A 16,990-nucleotide genomic window follows, 5' to 3' on the forward strand; every position below is an offset into this window, starting at 1 on the left:
GTCACGATAATTCTGTCCATCCTTGTGTGCATGTTCCTTTGCAGTGTGACTCTGCCACTTTTCTCATTAAGAGGTGGGATCTATTTCTCTACCTTCTGAACTTGGCTGGTCTTGTGAGTTTCTTTAACTAATAGAATGTACTGGAAGTGATTTTATGGGACTTCCTAGATTAGGCCTCAAAAGGCCTTGCAGTTTCCACTTGCTGCCATGAGATGCCTTGCAAAGAAGCCCATCTAGCCTAATGTAGAATGACAGGCCACTTGGAGAAAAGTTGAGGTGCCCCAGTAGAAGACTAGCTCCAGCTGTCAGCTGTGAGAGTGAGGCAGTCTTGGATTATTTAATCCCAGTCAGCCTCCAGATGGCAGAGTTCACAGGAGGACCCTGGGTGACAGCAGCAGAACTGCCCAGCTGAGCCCACCCCAAATTACAAAATCATGAACAAATAAAGGGTTATTGTGTTAAGCCACTAATTTTTTAATAACAATTTCATTGAAATATAATTCACATATCATAAAAATCCACCCTTATAAAAGTGTACAATTCAGTGATTTTTAGTATATTCATAGAGTTGTGCATGCATAGCCGTCATCTAATTTCAGCATATTTTCATCACACCCAAGAGAAACCCACTAACCATTAGTAGTCACTGCCCAGCTCCCTGGCAACCACACCAACCCATGGCAACCACTATTCTACTTTTTGTCTATAGATTTTCCTACCATGGACACTTCATGAAAATAGAATCATACAATATGTGGCCTTTTGTAACTGGCTTCTTTCACTAAGCATAATGTTTTCAAGGTTCATCATGCTGTAGCATATATCAGTACTTCATTCCTTTTCACTACCAAATAATCTTCCATTGTTTGAATACGCCAGGTGTTATTTATCCATTTATCAGCTGATGGACATTTGAGTGTTTCCATTTTTGGCTATCATTAGTAATGTTGCTATGAACGTTTATGTATAAGTTTCTGTGTGGACATATGTTTTCATTTCTCTTGGGTATATACACCTAGGGGTACAATTCCTGGGTCATATGGTAACTGTATGTTTAACATTTTGAGAAGCTGTCAAATTTTTTCCAGATCAGCTACACCATTTTATATTTCCACCAGCAAAATATGAGTGTCTCAACTTCTTCACATCCTTGTCAGCATTTGTTATTGTCTGTCTTTTTTATTTTAGCCATTCTACTGGGATAAAATGGTATCTTATTGTGGTTTTGATTTGCATTTCCCTGCTGACTAATGATTTGAACATCTTTTCATGTGNGAACCTTCCAGATGCTCTATCTCAAGGAGTTTAGTCTTCAGGCATACAAAAAGGGTCAGTAGTTAGTAGCAGGTCATAGAATGGAAGTAAGCCAAAGATGAGGCAGCAGAAGCCAAGTGCTTCTCGGGTGTTAATATGCATGGCATCACCCAGCATCTCCATAAATGCAGATTCAGACCCAAGAGGTGTAAGGTGGTCCTGAAGTTCTGCATCTCTAGTGAGTGAGCTCCCAAGTGATGCCAATGCTGCTTGCTGGTCCTGGACCACAGCTTGAGTAAAGGGCAGTGGTTCTCAGTGACAAGATATAAGCAGGGTAAATTGCCATGAGGGCAACTTGAGCAGGTGCCAGGGACACCAGCTGCTGAAGGACATCAGGAAGGCCCAGTCCCGGACGTGCTATGGCTTGTCAGGCTCCTTCTTGCCCATCCTGTGCACCTCCTGCAGCTGTCCCTGGGCTGTCCCAGTTCCTTACTTCCTCTGCAGACTGGCGGTAACCCTGTCGCCTGAAATAAAGTGAGCATATCTGCTCTTTTTCACCTAAAAGGGCCTATCGGTAGTTCTTGGCCTGGCTGCACATTAGAATCACTTAGGAGCGAGTCTCAGCGAATTGTATTTAATTGGTTGGTCTGGGGTGGAGCCTGGGCATGAAGATTTGTAAAACTCTCCAATTGATTCTAATGTGCAGCCAGGGCTGTGAGTGATTCTCAAATCTTAACATGGATATAAATCACCTTTAACAAGGGAGCCTGTTATAATAGAGATTTTGATCTAGTAGGTCTGAGTGGGGCCTGAGAGGCGGCGTTTCTGATGCTGCAGGTCTGAGGACCACACTATGAGTGGCACTGGGATAAGTAATACCATTTATCTCCAGTAATGAAAAAGACAGGTTAACCACTCTAACCTGATATCCAAGGCCAACCTGAAGCACAAAGCAAGACCCTATCTCACTGGCTACCGTGAGCTTGATCCCAAGAGTTTATTCTCAGCCCTGTCTACACCACAACCCCACTGAGTGGTGACAGATCCAGAGTGGAGATCCAAGGGAGGCACTGCTCCTGGCTGTGTCAACACTGGAACTCCAGGGCCAAAAGCTTGGCATCTGTGGGTTCCTTTGGTGACTTGGCCGGCCAGGCCTCAGAACCAGCACTCCTATTGACCATACTTGGTTGTTTTTCCTCTCTTCTGGGGAAACGGGTTGAGCTGAGCTCCTACCTGGGTCTCTGCCCCAACCTATTCCTGCTCTTCCCTGACTGCACCCCCACACCCAGGGCGAGCCCGTTTGCTCAGATTTGTTGATATCCTCTTAGCTCACTCCTTTCTCTTTTGCATCCCAGGCTCTCCAAGCCAACAAGGGGTGGCTCACTGCCTGGTGGGGACTGATGGATGGGGCAGGAGGGAGGGAACAATGGAGAAGATACCCCTTCCTTTCTCTCCCCACTGGCTGTGAAATGCATCGCCTGCCTGGTGCCCGGCAGCCCTGGTTCTCAGCCCTGGCTGCACATTAGAAACACCTGGGGACACCCAGGGCTCACCCCAGACCAATGAAATAAGAACCTCTGGAAGTAGAACCTGGGTATGAGTAGTTTCTAAGACTTTCTAGATAATTCCAATGTGCCCTAAGTTTGTGATGATTTAGCCATCCCTGCGGCCGAAAATAGCTGATCAGAGAAAAGACAATGATGTGATGTCCACAACTGCCTGCTCCAACTTTCTGCCATCTTTCCAAATCACTCCTATGCGCTATACTCAAGGATATGATAAGGGCAGCTTCTTTTTGGACTTGAATATTGGGTGAAAAATCATCAACATTTTGTTTCATTTAGTCTCTAACCTTATGCAAGGGTGTTACCTCCCTTTTATAGTTGAGGAAACTGAGGCTTAGAGTGGTTGAGTGATTATACAAGGTCACAGAGTAAGAAGTGGTGGCAGGATTCAACTCCAAGTCCATTGTTTCATGTGACTTTGATTTAGTCACAGTTGTGAGTACATAAACCAGGGAAACATGGGCCCAGCCTTAAATGTAAGTTGTAAGTTGATAAAAGCAAGTAGCACACAGCCAGCTACAGCTGCGGTAACATTTATGTTTACATACAAAACCCCTGGTAATGAGGGGGACTGTGTTCCTCTCTTCTCTATTTTCCAATCCCAGTACAACTTCCTCCATGGAACCTTCCAGAACTCGATTACCTCTCCATTCACTTTCACTCACTTTTGTACCAGTGATTCCCCCAAACTGTCCTGCATCAGCTTTTAAAAATTCAGATCACTGGGCTCCAACTTAGAACTATAGAGAGCCTCCAGTGATGGGATCTGAAAAATCTATATTTTTAACAAGCAATTTGGGGGAATTTGACATGCACACATTTTTGGGAACCAGGGATGTAGACTCTTGCTGCTCAAAAGTACGGTCTGTGGACCAGCAGGGCTGGTACCAACTGGAAGCCAGATAGAAATGTATTGATAGTACCTTGGGCCGCACCCCTGGCCTATTAAATTAGACTCTGCATTCCAACAAGATGCCTGGGTGATTTGCATGCACGTTCAAGTTTGAGAAGCACGGCTCTGTCCAGCCTGTTTGGTATGAAGAGTGTCCTTGGTCAACAGCAGCAGCAGCAGAAGCACCCAGGAATTCATAGAAATCAAATTCTTAAACCCCACCCTAGACCAACTGAATCAGAACCAATAGGGGCAGAGGCCAGGAACCTGTTATTTCAACACCCCTGCCACCACCACCAGGTGTTCTGATGTATGCAAGTTTCAGAGCCACTGCCTGCAGGAGAGATGACAAAACACTTTCTCAGTTGGGAGCCTCTTTGATCCTGGACCTTAACTGCCCTACAGCTGGATGCCAGGATGTTGAAAGAAGAGCTGGGCCTGGAAGAGCCTGAAAGCTGTCCATGCCGCACAAGGCTGAATGGGGCAAGGCTGGCTCCTCCCCGCCCGCCCTGACAGCAGCGTGGAAGGTCTGAGCCAATCTTAGTCCTCAGTCTGTGGCTTCATCACAGGCCGTCTTTATTTCATCCAGGCCCCTCCCCTCCCCACAGCATAACCATCCTACTGTGTTTGATCTGTGCTTGTGAAGAACGGATTGTCAGTGTTCATGGAGTTGACATTTCCCCTAGTGATGGCTACAGCCCTCTCTCTGCATCTTACTTTATTATTAATTGTTATTATTATTATTATTAATTATTATATTATTACTATTATTATTTTCAGGTGAACAGAACAACATAATGATTAGACATCTACACCTCTCATAAAGTTTACTATCAACAAGTCTACTATCCATCTGACACTGTACACAGATATTACAATACCATTGTCTATATTTCCTATGCTGTGCTTTACATCCTGTGACATATATATATATATATATATATTTTTAAATTATAATTGACATTCAATATTATTTTATATTAGTTTCAGGTATACAACACAGTGGTTAGACATTTATATAATTTATGAAGTGATTCCCCCCTCATAAGTCCAGTACCCATCTGACACCATACATAGTTTTTACACCATTATTGATTATATTCCCCATACTGTATTTCACAGCCTCGTAACTATTTTGTGACTATCAATTTGTACTTTCTAATCCCTTCACCTTTCTCACCCATCCCCCGAGCCCCCTTCCTATCTGGCAATCATCAGTTTGTTTTCTGCATCTATGAGTCTGTTTGTTTTGTTTGTTCATTTATTCTGTTCTTCAGATTCCACATATAAGTGAGATCATATGGTATTTGTGTGTCTTACTTTTTCACTCAGCATGGGACTTTGAAGGTCTCTCTCCATCAGTAGTGTGTGCTGAGGAGGGTGTTGCTTCTGCTCCTGGCAGAGTACCTCTGGGCTGCACCCAGCTCCTACAGTGCCCTGTGATGAGACACCCAGGTGGCTCCCAACTCCTTGGTGACATCAAGGATGCTGTGGTAAACATCTTCCTCCATGTCTCCCTGTGGACCGGTGTGGGCTCCCGCATTTTATGGATGGAAAACCTTGAAATACTTCCAGCCCATGTAACTTGCCCAGAAAGTACAGCATGGTGGCGAAGAGAGCATGACATTGGTGTCAGAAACAACTGGTTACATAACCTGACCCCAGTCCCTTCTCCTTTCTGTGCCTCAGTTTTCTCATCCATAAAATGGAGATGATAAAATTACCTACCTTCTAGATTTTTTTATGAAAACAAGTGAACACCACTTATCAGAATTCCTAACTCATGATAAGCGCTTAATAAATGCTCACTATACTTTTACCTCTCTTTCCAGAGACTGCCTTTTATTTCCTACCGGGGTTTTTTTTTCTGTTTTTGGTCTTGCATTATTGATAACTCTCCTCTCATGACCCCTTTTCAAAGTGATCTCCAGCAATGACCCAGTGGTACTCAGAAAAGGCTTACGGCTTAGCTGGGCAAGATGAGCAAAGGCTGGGGCTGGTTTGGGGGTTTGGGTGCAGGAATTGGGGCCAGCGGGTCTTGTCTGGGTTAGGAGTCAAGGATGGGCTTGCAAGAAGCTCTGGGGTGGGTGATGGTGCGTGACTCAGCAGGAGGCAGGGCTGCGGGATGTCTAGTGTTCTGGGAAAGCAGTCGTGCAGGACCTGCATACAGTGGATGCTTAATAATGGCTGTTCTTTTAAGGGTGGTATTTTGGTTCCACTTTAAAGTAGTGAGAGGAGAAGCCTGTCACCCTGGAGGGAGGTTGAGGGTTTATCACCTCACGGTGCAGAGAATCCTTTGTGTATCCTGGAGGGGTGCTGGGAAGGGGAGACCCCAGTGCCTGAAGCGTACACTGGAGAAGGTGGGGGCCAAGGCCCAGGCATAGACCGGCTGCAGCCAGCAGAGGGCGCCACACACCTCTAGACAGAGCTGGGAGTGGTCCTATGAGAATCCTGAAAAGCTGGGAGGGCTCAGACCAACTGTACCGATTTGCCTGGGACCTGTAGGGGCTTTCAGGGCTAAAATCAGGAACGTCCCGGGCAAACTGAGGTGAGTTGGTTCCCTGGTTTGAAGGGGCAACCATTGAAATGATACACACGCACGCACACACACACGCGCGCACACACACGCACACACACACACACACACACACACACACACACACATACGCGTATATAGATATGCATATCACACACAACACAAAATGTACTCACACTCACACCACACACACAAAATACACACCCATGCACTTCACACCACAAGCATGTCACACAACACACTTTCACACATACACATGTGCCACTAGCACAACACATTTGTAATACACATTCAGCACACACTCATACAATGCACATGTGCAACACACAACAAATACGTGACAACACACCACACAACTCATACCTGTGCGCATCACGCCACATACACAACATGCACAGGCACCAGGCACACAAGCACGATATAATGCACTACACACAACACATACGCACAACATTCGCTTAATACACTCCCAGCACAATGCTCAGATAACACACATATACACAAGCACACATACACAGTGTACCCAAAGATATGTACGTGCACAACACCCACGCACAATGAGATATACACAGTCACACACACACACACCTTTGGAAACCAGAGACCTCTTGTTCGAGAACATGTTTCTTCTTGGCAAAATGAGGATACTCATTGTTTCCCTAGGCCAATGACAAAAATGTATGAAAAAAAAATTTAAAACCCTGTATTGACTCATTCGGCAATCATTTCTTTACTGTGTGCTGGGACCTATGGGCTCACTGCATGGCAGGGAAAGCAAGCATTGGACTAACCAACACATCGATGACCATTTAGCTTCGGTTGTAATGAGTGTTATGAGTTAAAACTCCAGAGAGCACAAAATGGCAAGAGGGTGGGCCTGGCTGTGTCTGGGAGTTTCCTGAAAAGAGCTTTTTCAGCCAAGAACTGAAGTCAGAACAGCAGGGTTGGGACGAGGGGGAGGTGAGTGAAGCATACAATGTAAGGAGGCGTCACTCTCATGTGCTGTCCTGCATTTGCAGGATCCTGAGAGTGAGTGGGCGAGTAGCCAGGCTGAGCGGGACCCCATGAATGATCGGGAGAATAAGTGGTCCTGCTCCCAACTGCTGCTCTACATGGAGCCTCTCACCCAGAGGGTTGGAGGGTGAGCTTACTTCCCAGGAAACTCTCTGGGCTCTGGGAAGAGCAGTGGCTTATAAGGAAGGGACCTAGATCACTCAAAATAACCAGCTGCATTGCCCCTAGATACTGGTAACCAGGCCCCCTTCTCTTCAGTCAGCCATGGTGCTAGCGGATGAGGAGGAAGGCAGGCATGTACAGGATGAGTCCACCAACTCCCCGGGCACAGCCTACATGTCATCACACGTCCCAGCTCGCTCCTGAAGGTGGGACCACCCTGCCAGGTTAGGCTGCATCAGTGCAGCATTCCAGCTCCTGGGCACTGCAATTGTCCCCTTCATCTAGTGGACTAAGGAAGGTGGCATAGAGCAGTAGTTCTGCCTAGATACAAATCCTCGCCTTGGCACTTACTAGCTGTGTGATTGTGGGGAGGTCACCTGGTCTCTCTGTGCCTTATTTTCAAAATATAAAATAGGCATGATGGTAATACTAGCACCCATCCAACAGAGTGGTAAGGATCTTAAGAGTTGATACATGCATGGGCCAGCCGAGTGGCTCAGCTGGTTAAGAGTTCACTCAAAAGTTTGAGCTCTGAGCAACAGCGGTTCGATGCCCGGCCTGAGCTGAGCTGCCTGCCGCTGAGCTGCCAAAAGGAGCCAGGATGGCTCAGCTAAAACAAAAAAAGAGTTGATACATGCAAAGTTCTTAGATTAAAGCCAGGCACACAGTAAGAGCACATTAGCTGCAATTATTATTTTGATGCAAAATAAAAGCAAACACTAACAATGACAAAATCAAAATGTACTGGAATCAGGGTATTAGAACCAGAAGGTGCCTTGGAGAGCATCTGCTCAAAGACTCCTCCTGCATGAGATGTACATGAAGCTGTTTGACCCAGTAATCCAGAGTCAGAAGGACTAGACCCCAGGACATGGCAGAGAAGAAACAGAAGAACCTTTCTTTTTTGTAGGACAGAGGTTCTCACCTGGAGCACTAGTAAGATACAGGTCACAGGACCCCACCCAGGGTTTATAACTCAGTGGATCTGGATGGTTTCTGAGACTCTGCATTTCTAACGCGTTCCCAGGTGATGCTGCTGCTGGTGGTCCAGGGGCCACACCTTGAGAAGGTCTGCCCTGGGTATAGTGGAGGTGGAGTGCAGAAAGTTTGCACCCTGCGTTTTCTGAACAAGCCGCAGTATCGCGGGGAGGGGAAGCAAAGGCCTTACTTACAGCGGATGCCGTACCTCGGGCAGCGCCCTCTGCAGGGGGATGCGGGCGCTGAGCGTCTCCTCCAGGCTGAGTGGGGTCAGCTCATCTTCTTCAGATACCTCGCCGTCCTCCTCCTCGGCTGCCCAGTCCCTCTCTGGGGCCTCGTGGTCCAGCATCCTGCTCGACTGCTTGATGAATCGGTAGCTGCCACCTCTCCTGCCCTGGCTCTGGTTCCTTCTCACCCTGGGTGAGGCCACAGCCACCAGGAGCTGATCCTCCCGCAGCGAAATGAGGGGCGGCAGATCCTCCAGGGGGCCGTACTCTTGGTCCTCATCTTCTGACTCCAGCACCCATTCCTGGGATTCCCCAAAGTTCAGGTGGTACCCAGCTTCAGGGCTGTGCTGGACTGCCAGGGCTGTGACAGCCTTGTGCAGGGCATGTGGGGGAGGGTGCAGCATGGCTACCATCAACAGCAAGCATCCCAGCATCAGGAAGAGCAGCAGGAATTGCAGTCTGCATGGTCCATGCCTGCATCGCTTCCTTAGGAGCATGTTGCTGGAACTTGCCAAATGCAACAGGTCATGTTCAAGTTCGCTTTCTCCTCCTGCTCCAGGTTCTTCAAGCTTGCAGCAGAACCTGGGTTCCTGGCTCCACCTGGAAGTATTTGGCCCGTCACTTAACCTGATCTTTTATCCCATCTGGCTTTGCCAACAGCGTTTGTAAGACCAGCTTCCACTTAGAATCAGAAAGACACAGGACCCAAGTCCCACCCCAGGTCCTCTCTGAGTGGACTTCTTTAATTGCTTTCTAAAAGCCCATTCACAAGGACTTAAAATTAAATTGTTTGTCCCCTTTTACCCCGTTTCTCCTTGGGAAAAAAATTATTATTTCCATTCTGCTCAGGTGTTTAGTCCCATGTGTTTCGTTTCCCCCCTTGCATGAATGGTCAGGTTGCTACGCGATGTCTGGGGGAGGGATGGTGGGTCCTCAGTCCAGCAGAGCTGACAGCCGTCGTCCTTTGGATGCTTCAAGTCAGGTCAGATCAACAGATGTGAAGCCGGCAGACAGTGCCTGATTTCCTTTCACACATAGCTCCGTGCTCAGCAGAGAGCCCTCTGCCAGACACAGCCCGAGCCAGGCATGCGCCTCACTCCTGGTCCTAATGCCCTCACTGTTCCCAGGCTCTGCACAACCCCACGGAACACAGCTCCAGAGGAAAATAAAAGTCATCACTGCTAGGACCAAACCCAAACAGGAACATGCCAGGAGTTCAAATTTGAATCTCATTCTTAGGAAGACTTCTTGCCCCACCCAAAGGGGCAGGAAAGCGTATCCCCTCCTTATTTCAGAAAGGTTGTACATGTGACATTGATGCAAGGAACTAGCTGTCTATTTGCACCTGCAGTGTCCCCACATATGATCTGCAAAGTTCAACCAGACTCTCCCTCCTTTCCTGAGGACCACTGTCCTTGTCCTTCTCAAAATGAGGAAAGCTGGGGGGATGCTCTTGTAAGTCCCTCCTGCCCAAAAGAGCATCTGAATGCATACTATGCTCCTTTAGTTGTAAAACTTCCTTCATTTAAACAACAAATATTAATAAGCATCTGCCATGTGCCAAAACTATGCTGGGGACTGGGAGTCTAATAGCAATGAATAAAACAGACCAAAATGTATGCCTCGTGGGGGATACACTCTAGTGGGAGGGACCGACAGGTAATTTATTAAAATATACAGTAGATCAGATGGTGATAAGAGCTAAGAAAAAATATATAACAAGGAAGGGGGCTGGGGACCGTAGACGAAGGGTTGAAATTTGACAACGAGCGGCATGGGAAAGTTTCACAGAAGCGTTAGCATTTGTGTAAAGAGGAGGGCTAGGCAGCTATCAGGGGATGAGCATTTTCGGCAGAGAGAATAACAAATGTCAAGGTCCTGAAGCAAAAGTGCACCTGGCCTGTTACAGTAACAGCAGAGAGTCATCATGGCTGGAAGAGAGTGGGCAAGGTGGAGCATGACGGGAAGCAGAATAAAAGAGATAAAAAGGTTAAGAGATAAGGGGAGAATCATGTAGGACCATGTAGAGCATTTGGGGTTTTCCTCTGAGTGAGATGGGAGCCTTTTGAGGGTTATGAGCAAAGGTAAGACACAATCGACTTGGATTTTAACGGGATTGCTCTGCCTGCTGTGTTGAGATTAGACAGTGGGGGAGCAAGGGGCAGAAGCAGGGGACCATCAAAGGCGTTTGGCAATAAGAATGATAAGGGCATGGACCAAAGTGGCATCAGTGCAGGTGGAGAGAAGTGGTCAGCTTCTGGACATATTTTAAGGAGAAGAATATAAAGTATCTGCTGATGAATTGGTATCCAGTGTGAGAGAAAGATGAATCAAGAATGATTTCAAGTTTTTGACCTGAGTAGCTGGAAGAATAGAGTTGCCATCAACTGAGATGGGGCAGTCCAGGAGCAGGTAGGCGTGATCAGCAGAGCTCAGTTTGGAACACACGAAGCTGGGGTTGTCTTTTAGGCAGCCAAGGAGAGATGAAGGGTAGGCAGCTGGGTAGATGACAGCTGGAGGTCAGGGGAGTTGTCTGGCCTTCAGATAGACAGTTGCACACCAGCAGCACATAGAGGCTTTCTAAAGCTATGATACCCCAGATCAAGGAGAGAGTGAGGTACAGAAGAGAGAGGAGGGAATCCAGGCTGCTCAGAGTTCGGCTTCTGGCTGGAGAGGGCTGATTAAGAGGAACCAGCCATCACTGTGAGGTGGGTTTTTCCTGATTGTTGTCAAGCAGCAAGGCTGTCCTTGCAACCAGGAATGAAGTGGGAAAATTGCCATTGGCAATTCCTGAAGTGAATTGCTCATTGTTTATGTTTTGATTTTGATCTTAGAATGTGAGCTTAAAAACATCCCATGGAAAAAAAAAGATTTCCTTTTGACCCAGATGCTTCTTCGTGTGTGTGTGTGTGTGTGTGTGTGTGTACACATGCATGCACGTGTGTTTTCCCTGAAGCCATTCATAGAGTCAGCGGTGAAATGGTGGGTTATAGGTGGCTGTTCTTCATAGCCCAGGACTGTGCTCCGATAGACAGCACTTAGGAATTGCTGGATTGGACCCTATATTCCAAATCCCATCAGTGTGTATTGGGGGCTAGAGTTGCATGACTTCCACGTATAAGAGGCAGGCACCCTGGGAGATGTAGTTTAGAATGTCTGGAATATTTTGAGGTTAATGAGGATGATGTAATAGGAAGTGTCAATTCCAGGGGAATTTCAGATAACTGAGTGTGCAGTCCCCACTTAGGTGCAGCGGGCCCTTCCCCATCCTCTCAAGCAACCCTGGCCCCAAGCTCACCAGGCACATCTCACGTCCAGGCCTTTACCTGGCTGACCGTCCACCTAAGGCTCTTTCCCCAAAAACCCAGCCATGCGATACGATTCATTTCTTCACTTTCATTCATTTGAATGTCACCTACTCAGTGGGGCCTCCTCTGAGCACCTTTTTAAATCGAAAGTTCTTCCATCTGCATGTGGGATTCTCTATCCTCTTTCTTTGAAAATCTCTGGGCTCTTGTCAACACTTGAGAAGTAAGATGCTCATTCTTTATTGTCTGTCCTCCATCTTACTCCCATAAAAGGTAAAATCTACAAGGGAAGGGCTTCTGTCTGTTCACTGTTGTTTCCACAGAGACTGGGCCTGTGTCTGGCACGGACAAAACACTCAAATATTTGTCAAATGAATACAAAGACAACTGTATGGCTATTCTGATTCAAGACAAGTGAGGTCTGTGTATTTTCTGATATTCTGGCCCTAAAAGGATTCCACACAGCCCATACTCATGGCATGATACTTTAAGGCTGCCCTAAAGGAAATAAAATCCCCATGTGATCCCCAAATGGACAGCATCACTTCAAAACCCCTCAACGGGGTCCATACCTGCTGGGATGTCTTGAGGTTGGGATGGGCCATCTTGGCATGACCACCACGAAAGGGCTCAGCAGTGCTGCCCTTGGCTCTGCCTCCCACTGGGCTCCTTGGGAAATTCGCTCTAATGGACCCCTGAGCCCTCCCCCCAAGTGTTTATTACACAGTTAAATGTAGGGGCCCCACTCACGGGCCATGTAACACGTGTTACATATCCACACAGCACAGGACCCAGACTTCCCCACAAATCCCCAGGCTTTTCAGAGTCAGCAGGACTGAAAGGAGCAGCAGGCTTTCCCAACCTCAGACCATGGGGACCCTGTTCCACACACACAGGCTGCTCTGCTCCATCCCAGACACTGGCTTCCAGGGGTGTTACTTTGCTGCTGATATATTTTCTCATAGCCCAGTCCTCCCTCAGCACCCAGATGTCAGCAATGCAGCCTCTGTCTACAACTCTGTCTCTTAGTTTCTATCCTTGTGTAGCTGGGATTTTCTTCTTCGTGTCTTCTTTTCAGAAACAAAACCGAGCAAACCATGGATCCCCAAATACAACACAAAAGTCCTTTCTGTCGCCAACTTACTCCTCTCAGTCTCAGAAATGGGACTTCCCCGAGGGATGGCCCTTCTTTCTGGTACTCATTGCCCAAAGTCTCAGGGGCTACCCTGCCCCCGTCCAGAGCTCTCTGGGGGAGGAGGGCCTGGACACAGTCCTTGGAGCCTGCCTCCTATCATTTGGCTCTCTCCTCCTTTCTTTCTCATTTGTGTTTTTGTTATGGGTTGGATCGTGTCTCTCCCACCGAAAGATGTTGAAGTCCAACTCCCAGTACCTGTGAATATGACCTTATTGAGAAATAGGGTCCTTGCAGGTGATAAAGTTAAGATGAGGTCATTAAGGTGAGCCCTAATCTAATACTAATGATGTTCCTTATACAAAGGATAACTTTGGGCACAGAGACACACACACAGGGAGAACGCCATGTGAAACTTAAGCCAGATATGGGGTAATGCATCTATAAGCCAAGTAGTGCCAGAGATTGCCAGAAAACCACTGGAAACCACTGGAAACTTTCCAGAGGCATGGAACAAATTGTCTCTTATAGCCACAGAAGAAAACAACTTTACAACACCTTGAAGTTGGACTTTCTAGGCTTCAGAACTGTGGGGCGATAAATTTCTGTTGGTTAAGCCCTCCCAGGCTGTGGTACTTTGTTACAGCAGCTCAGAAAACTAACACAATTCCTTTTGCCTCCCCTACCCATCCTCCTTCCTTTCCCTTCTCTCACCTTTCACTCTGTCTCTCTGTTCTTCCATTCTCTCTCTCATCCATCTTTCTCTTGTATCACGCTAACTCCTTAGTCCAGGGTCATGAGCCTGGTCTTCCTACGACAGAAACAGCCCTGAAGAAAGGCTCTTATAAGGACTGGGCCTGGCTTGGCTCTGACCTGGGGTTCTTGGTTCTAGTTTAAGGTAAACCAATCTGGCAAAGCCTCAGCTGCCGACCACGGGCCCCTCCTGAGACTTGTAGCCTCATTCATCTAACCTCAGAGCTCAAAGAGCTGAGACAGTGAACACCCCAGTCAGGTAGCTGTTAGGATTTCTGTGTGTTGTTCCCTTTAGCTTTTCATCTGCCTGTTTTCTCATAGGACACAGCATCTTTGGTTTAGAAAAGTCTGCTATTGGCCTACAAAAAATTCTGGAAGTTTTCAATTTAGTCAGGTAGCTGGTTAAAGTGCCTGAACAAATCAGAGAACAAGAGCTCTCATGGAGGGAACAGCGGACATCAGCTAGTACATAAACACCCTGCATGCAATGGGAGACCTGGGCCAGGCAATTCAAGGAAATCTCATCAACCACTCTAAGCCTGGTCACCATTCTGGTTTCCATCCCAAGCTCCGGTGAAGAGAAGGTCAAGAAGCCGGGAAGGCTGGGGGGCAATTCCCCAAATCCCTGAACCACAGGCATGTTTTCTGTTTGACTTCTTTTGTAATGTGTGGTGATGGTTGTTTGCTGTTTAGTCTCCACAATTAATGGCAGCTCCATCTTTGTCACTCCCACTCCCAGTACAGTGCTGGGTCAGCAACACATGTCAAATAAATGGCTCTCAGAGATAAGATCTGATATACACTATATCAGAAACAAAAATGAATTGTTAATGACAAGGTAACACCCTGGGGTGAGTATCATTGTTTGGCCTTAGGAAGGGGAGAAGAGATGTGAGAAAGCATGCCACCACATGTCAAATAACCAATTTCACTTCCTCCCTTTCCTCAGACCACCTGGGAGGATCACGCCTGAGCTGACCCGCCTCACTTCCTGGTTCTCTGATACAACCCAGATGCTCTGCTCTCCTTGTGCTCACTCTGGGCACGGATTGTACTGGGAACAAACAGTGCTGCTGATTCGGGTATGACCGTGTATCTATAATACATGCCACAAGGTCAAGCACTGACAGAGAACAGCCTTCACACAGGGCTGGGGAGGATTGGCATCCATGATGCTCGTGAGTACCCTCTCTGTGCCCAGGCATCACCAGCAGGGTCATCTTCAAATGCAAAGGTGACCAAGAATATAGGCTGTTCTTAGGCCCTTCTCAGACTTATATAGTCATATAGTTTATGACTGAGCCATATAGTTTATGGGGTGGGCCCAGGCATCTGTGTTTTAGTAAGCCCTCCGGATACTTCTAATGTCTGCTAAGTTTCATGAACATTCTTACAAAGAATGCATATATCTCAACATGAACAGGAAGAGATCCAAACTCAAGTTGTTTCTCTCTGGTCCAGGATAGGCTCTGCTTAAGCTTGAGGGGAGAGCCAGGGAGCTCAGTTTTCTGGTTTTTGTTTTTGTATAAACCTTGGGCCACAGGCAGCTGTAAAAGGGTGAAGGAGAGTTTTTATTTTCGCCATAAATGAAGTCGTGAACCCACATTGTGGAGAACCATACTGACATGAACCAATCTAAGGAAATTCAAGGTTTCTCCATCCCCTCACTCTCTCCAGGAAAGGGTCTAAGCTGTGGGTGTTACACAGGACCCAGGCATTGGGCTGGAGCACACCAGTCCTCATCATGGTCATCTGTCTGTGCCGGAGTCCTCTGAACTCAGATGAGGACGTTGTTCTCATCTGGCCTCTAGACGCATTCCTGCAGAGGTTCTGCTGAATCCACCTGCTCTCCAAACACAAGGCCTCTTTGAGTGACAGGCCCTTTGTGACACACCCATGCCACTCTTTCTGGGAGCACAGGGAGCTCTGTGGGACTGCTTTACACCCACCAGCCTAAACCCACGTAAGACTTTTCTTCTGACCCACCGGTTGAAGAGGACTTTGAGGCCTTGCCATTGTTCTGGGCTGTATTTGAAGATGGGGACACTGGTCCTTCTATCTGGGGATTCTGTCATTTACCTCTACAATACTTTCTTCCCTGGGATTTGGCTTAGGTGGGGGGCTGAGGACACTTTTCAGGGATCCAAGGTTTCTTTGCTTTCCCGTCAATCATTCCTCTCCCAGCCTCGGAGACCTTAAAAATATATTTAACATTTTTTAAATTCCCAAAGAGATTTTAGCAGCCATGGGTGATTCGATGCTCTAGGTCCCCCCCCCCCCCCCCCCCCGCCCATCCTAGCTCTGAGGTCACCGGCAGCTGTAGATGGACAGTTACCATGCACATAAACAGCTACCACCTGTAGTGCCTGCATCTCCCTGCCTGCCTGAAGGCTTCTCCAGCATCAGGGACTGTGCTCACCTTTCATGCAGAGCAGGCCAGAAGTGCTAGGTGTTAACTTCAATCATTAAGGAAAGAAAATTGGGGAGTGTCTGCCTTAGCAGATAATACTAAACAGGCTCAGTGATACCATTCTAAGATATGGTCTACATAATTCTGTAAAGAGTTCCTAACGGGATTGTGGCCCCAGCTGCCCACAGTGGTAATCTGCTCATTAGTACACCCTTTATTCACTTTCTCCCTTCTTTGTCCCTACTCTCCCACCCCTTCTTTCCAAACAAACTACCTACATCCAAGTTATTATCTCAGGGTTTGCTTTCAGGGAAATCCAAACTAAGAGAGGTCAAGGAGCATAAATGCTTTACCTCTTCCTTTTCTTTCTGGTTGTGGAGTACGTAATTGCTGAAAGAAATAACTTCCTATAGTATTCAGCAAGATTATTTCTGTTCATTTTGTGTAAGTCTAACTATGACAAGTTTCCTGATCTGTGTTCTGCACAATAAAGTATGTAACTGTATATTTGGTACTGTCTTAAATCTCAAGTCCTAAAAAGAGTGAAACATTCTTCAGTATATTCTATATTATGCCTAGAATACTATGTTGAAGGGTAAAGTGATGCCTGACATTGTAAAGTCAACCTGTCTTAAAAACCCAGTTAATGCCAGTGACCCTAATAGTATTCCGGAATTGAACATAGTCACACCCAATTTTACAGAAGAAGGAGGAAGAGGAGGAGGAGGAGGAAAGAAAGAAAGAAAGAAAGAAAGAAAG

The 16,990-nt window shown here is 47.0% G+C and overlaps 1 protein-coding gene across 2 annotated transcripts in view; it reads right to left on the bottom strand.

The window, feature by feature from the left end:
- The window catches only part of GALNT15 (polypeptide N-acetylgalactosaminyltransferase 15), a 50,242-nt gene extending 40,305 nt beyond the window's left edge, over positions 1-9,937 (bottom strand). The window contains exon 1 of one of the 2 annotated variants that reach the window (XM_019667169.1): positions 8,596-9,937. In XM_019667169.1, the coding sequence (XP_019522714.1) occupies positions 8,596-9,125 (530 nt within the window). In that variant the 5' untranslated portion in view covers positions 9,126-9,937. The remainder of the gene's footprint in view (positions 1-8,595) is intronic. The other variant, XM_019667170.1, reaches the window with a different exon arrangement.
- Between the last annotated feature and the right edge of the window lie 7,053 nt (positions 9,938-16,990).

The sequence above is a fragment of the Hipposideros armiger genome, unplaced genomic scaffold (genome assembly GCF_001890085.2).
Source record: "Hipposideros armiger isolate ML-2016 unplaced genomic scaffold, ASM189008v1 scaffold_486, whole genome shotgun sequence".
Lineage (NCBI taxonomy): Eukaryota > Metazoa > Chordata > Mammalia > Chiroptera > Hipposideridae > Hipposideros > Hipposideros armiger.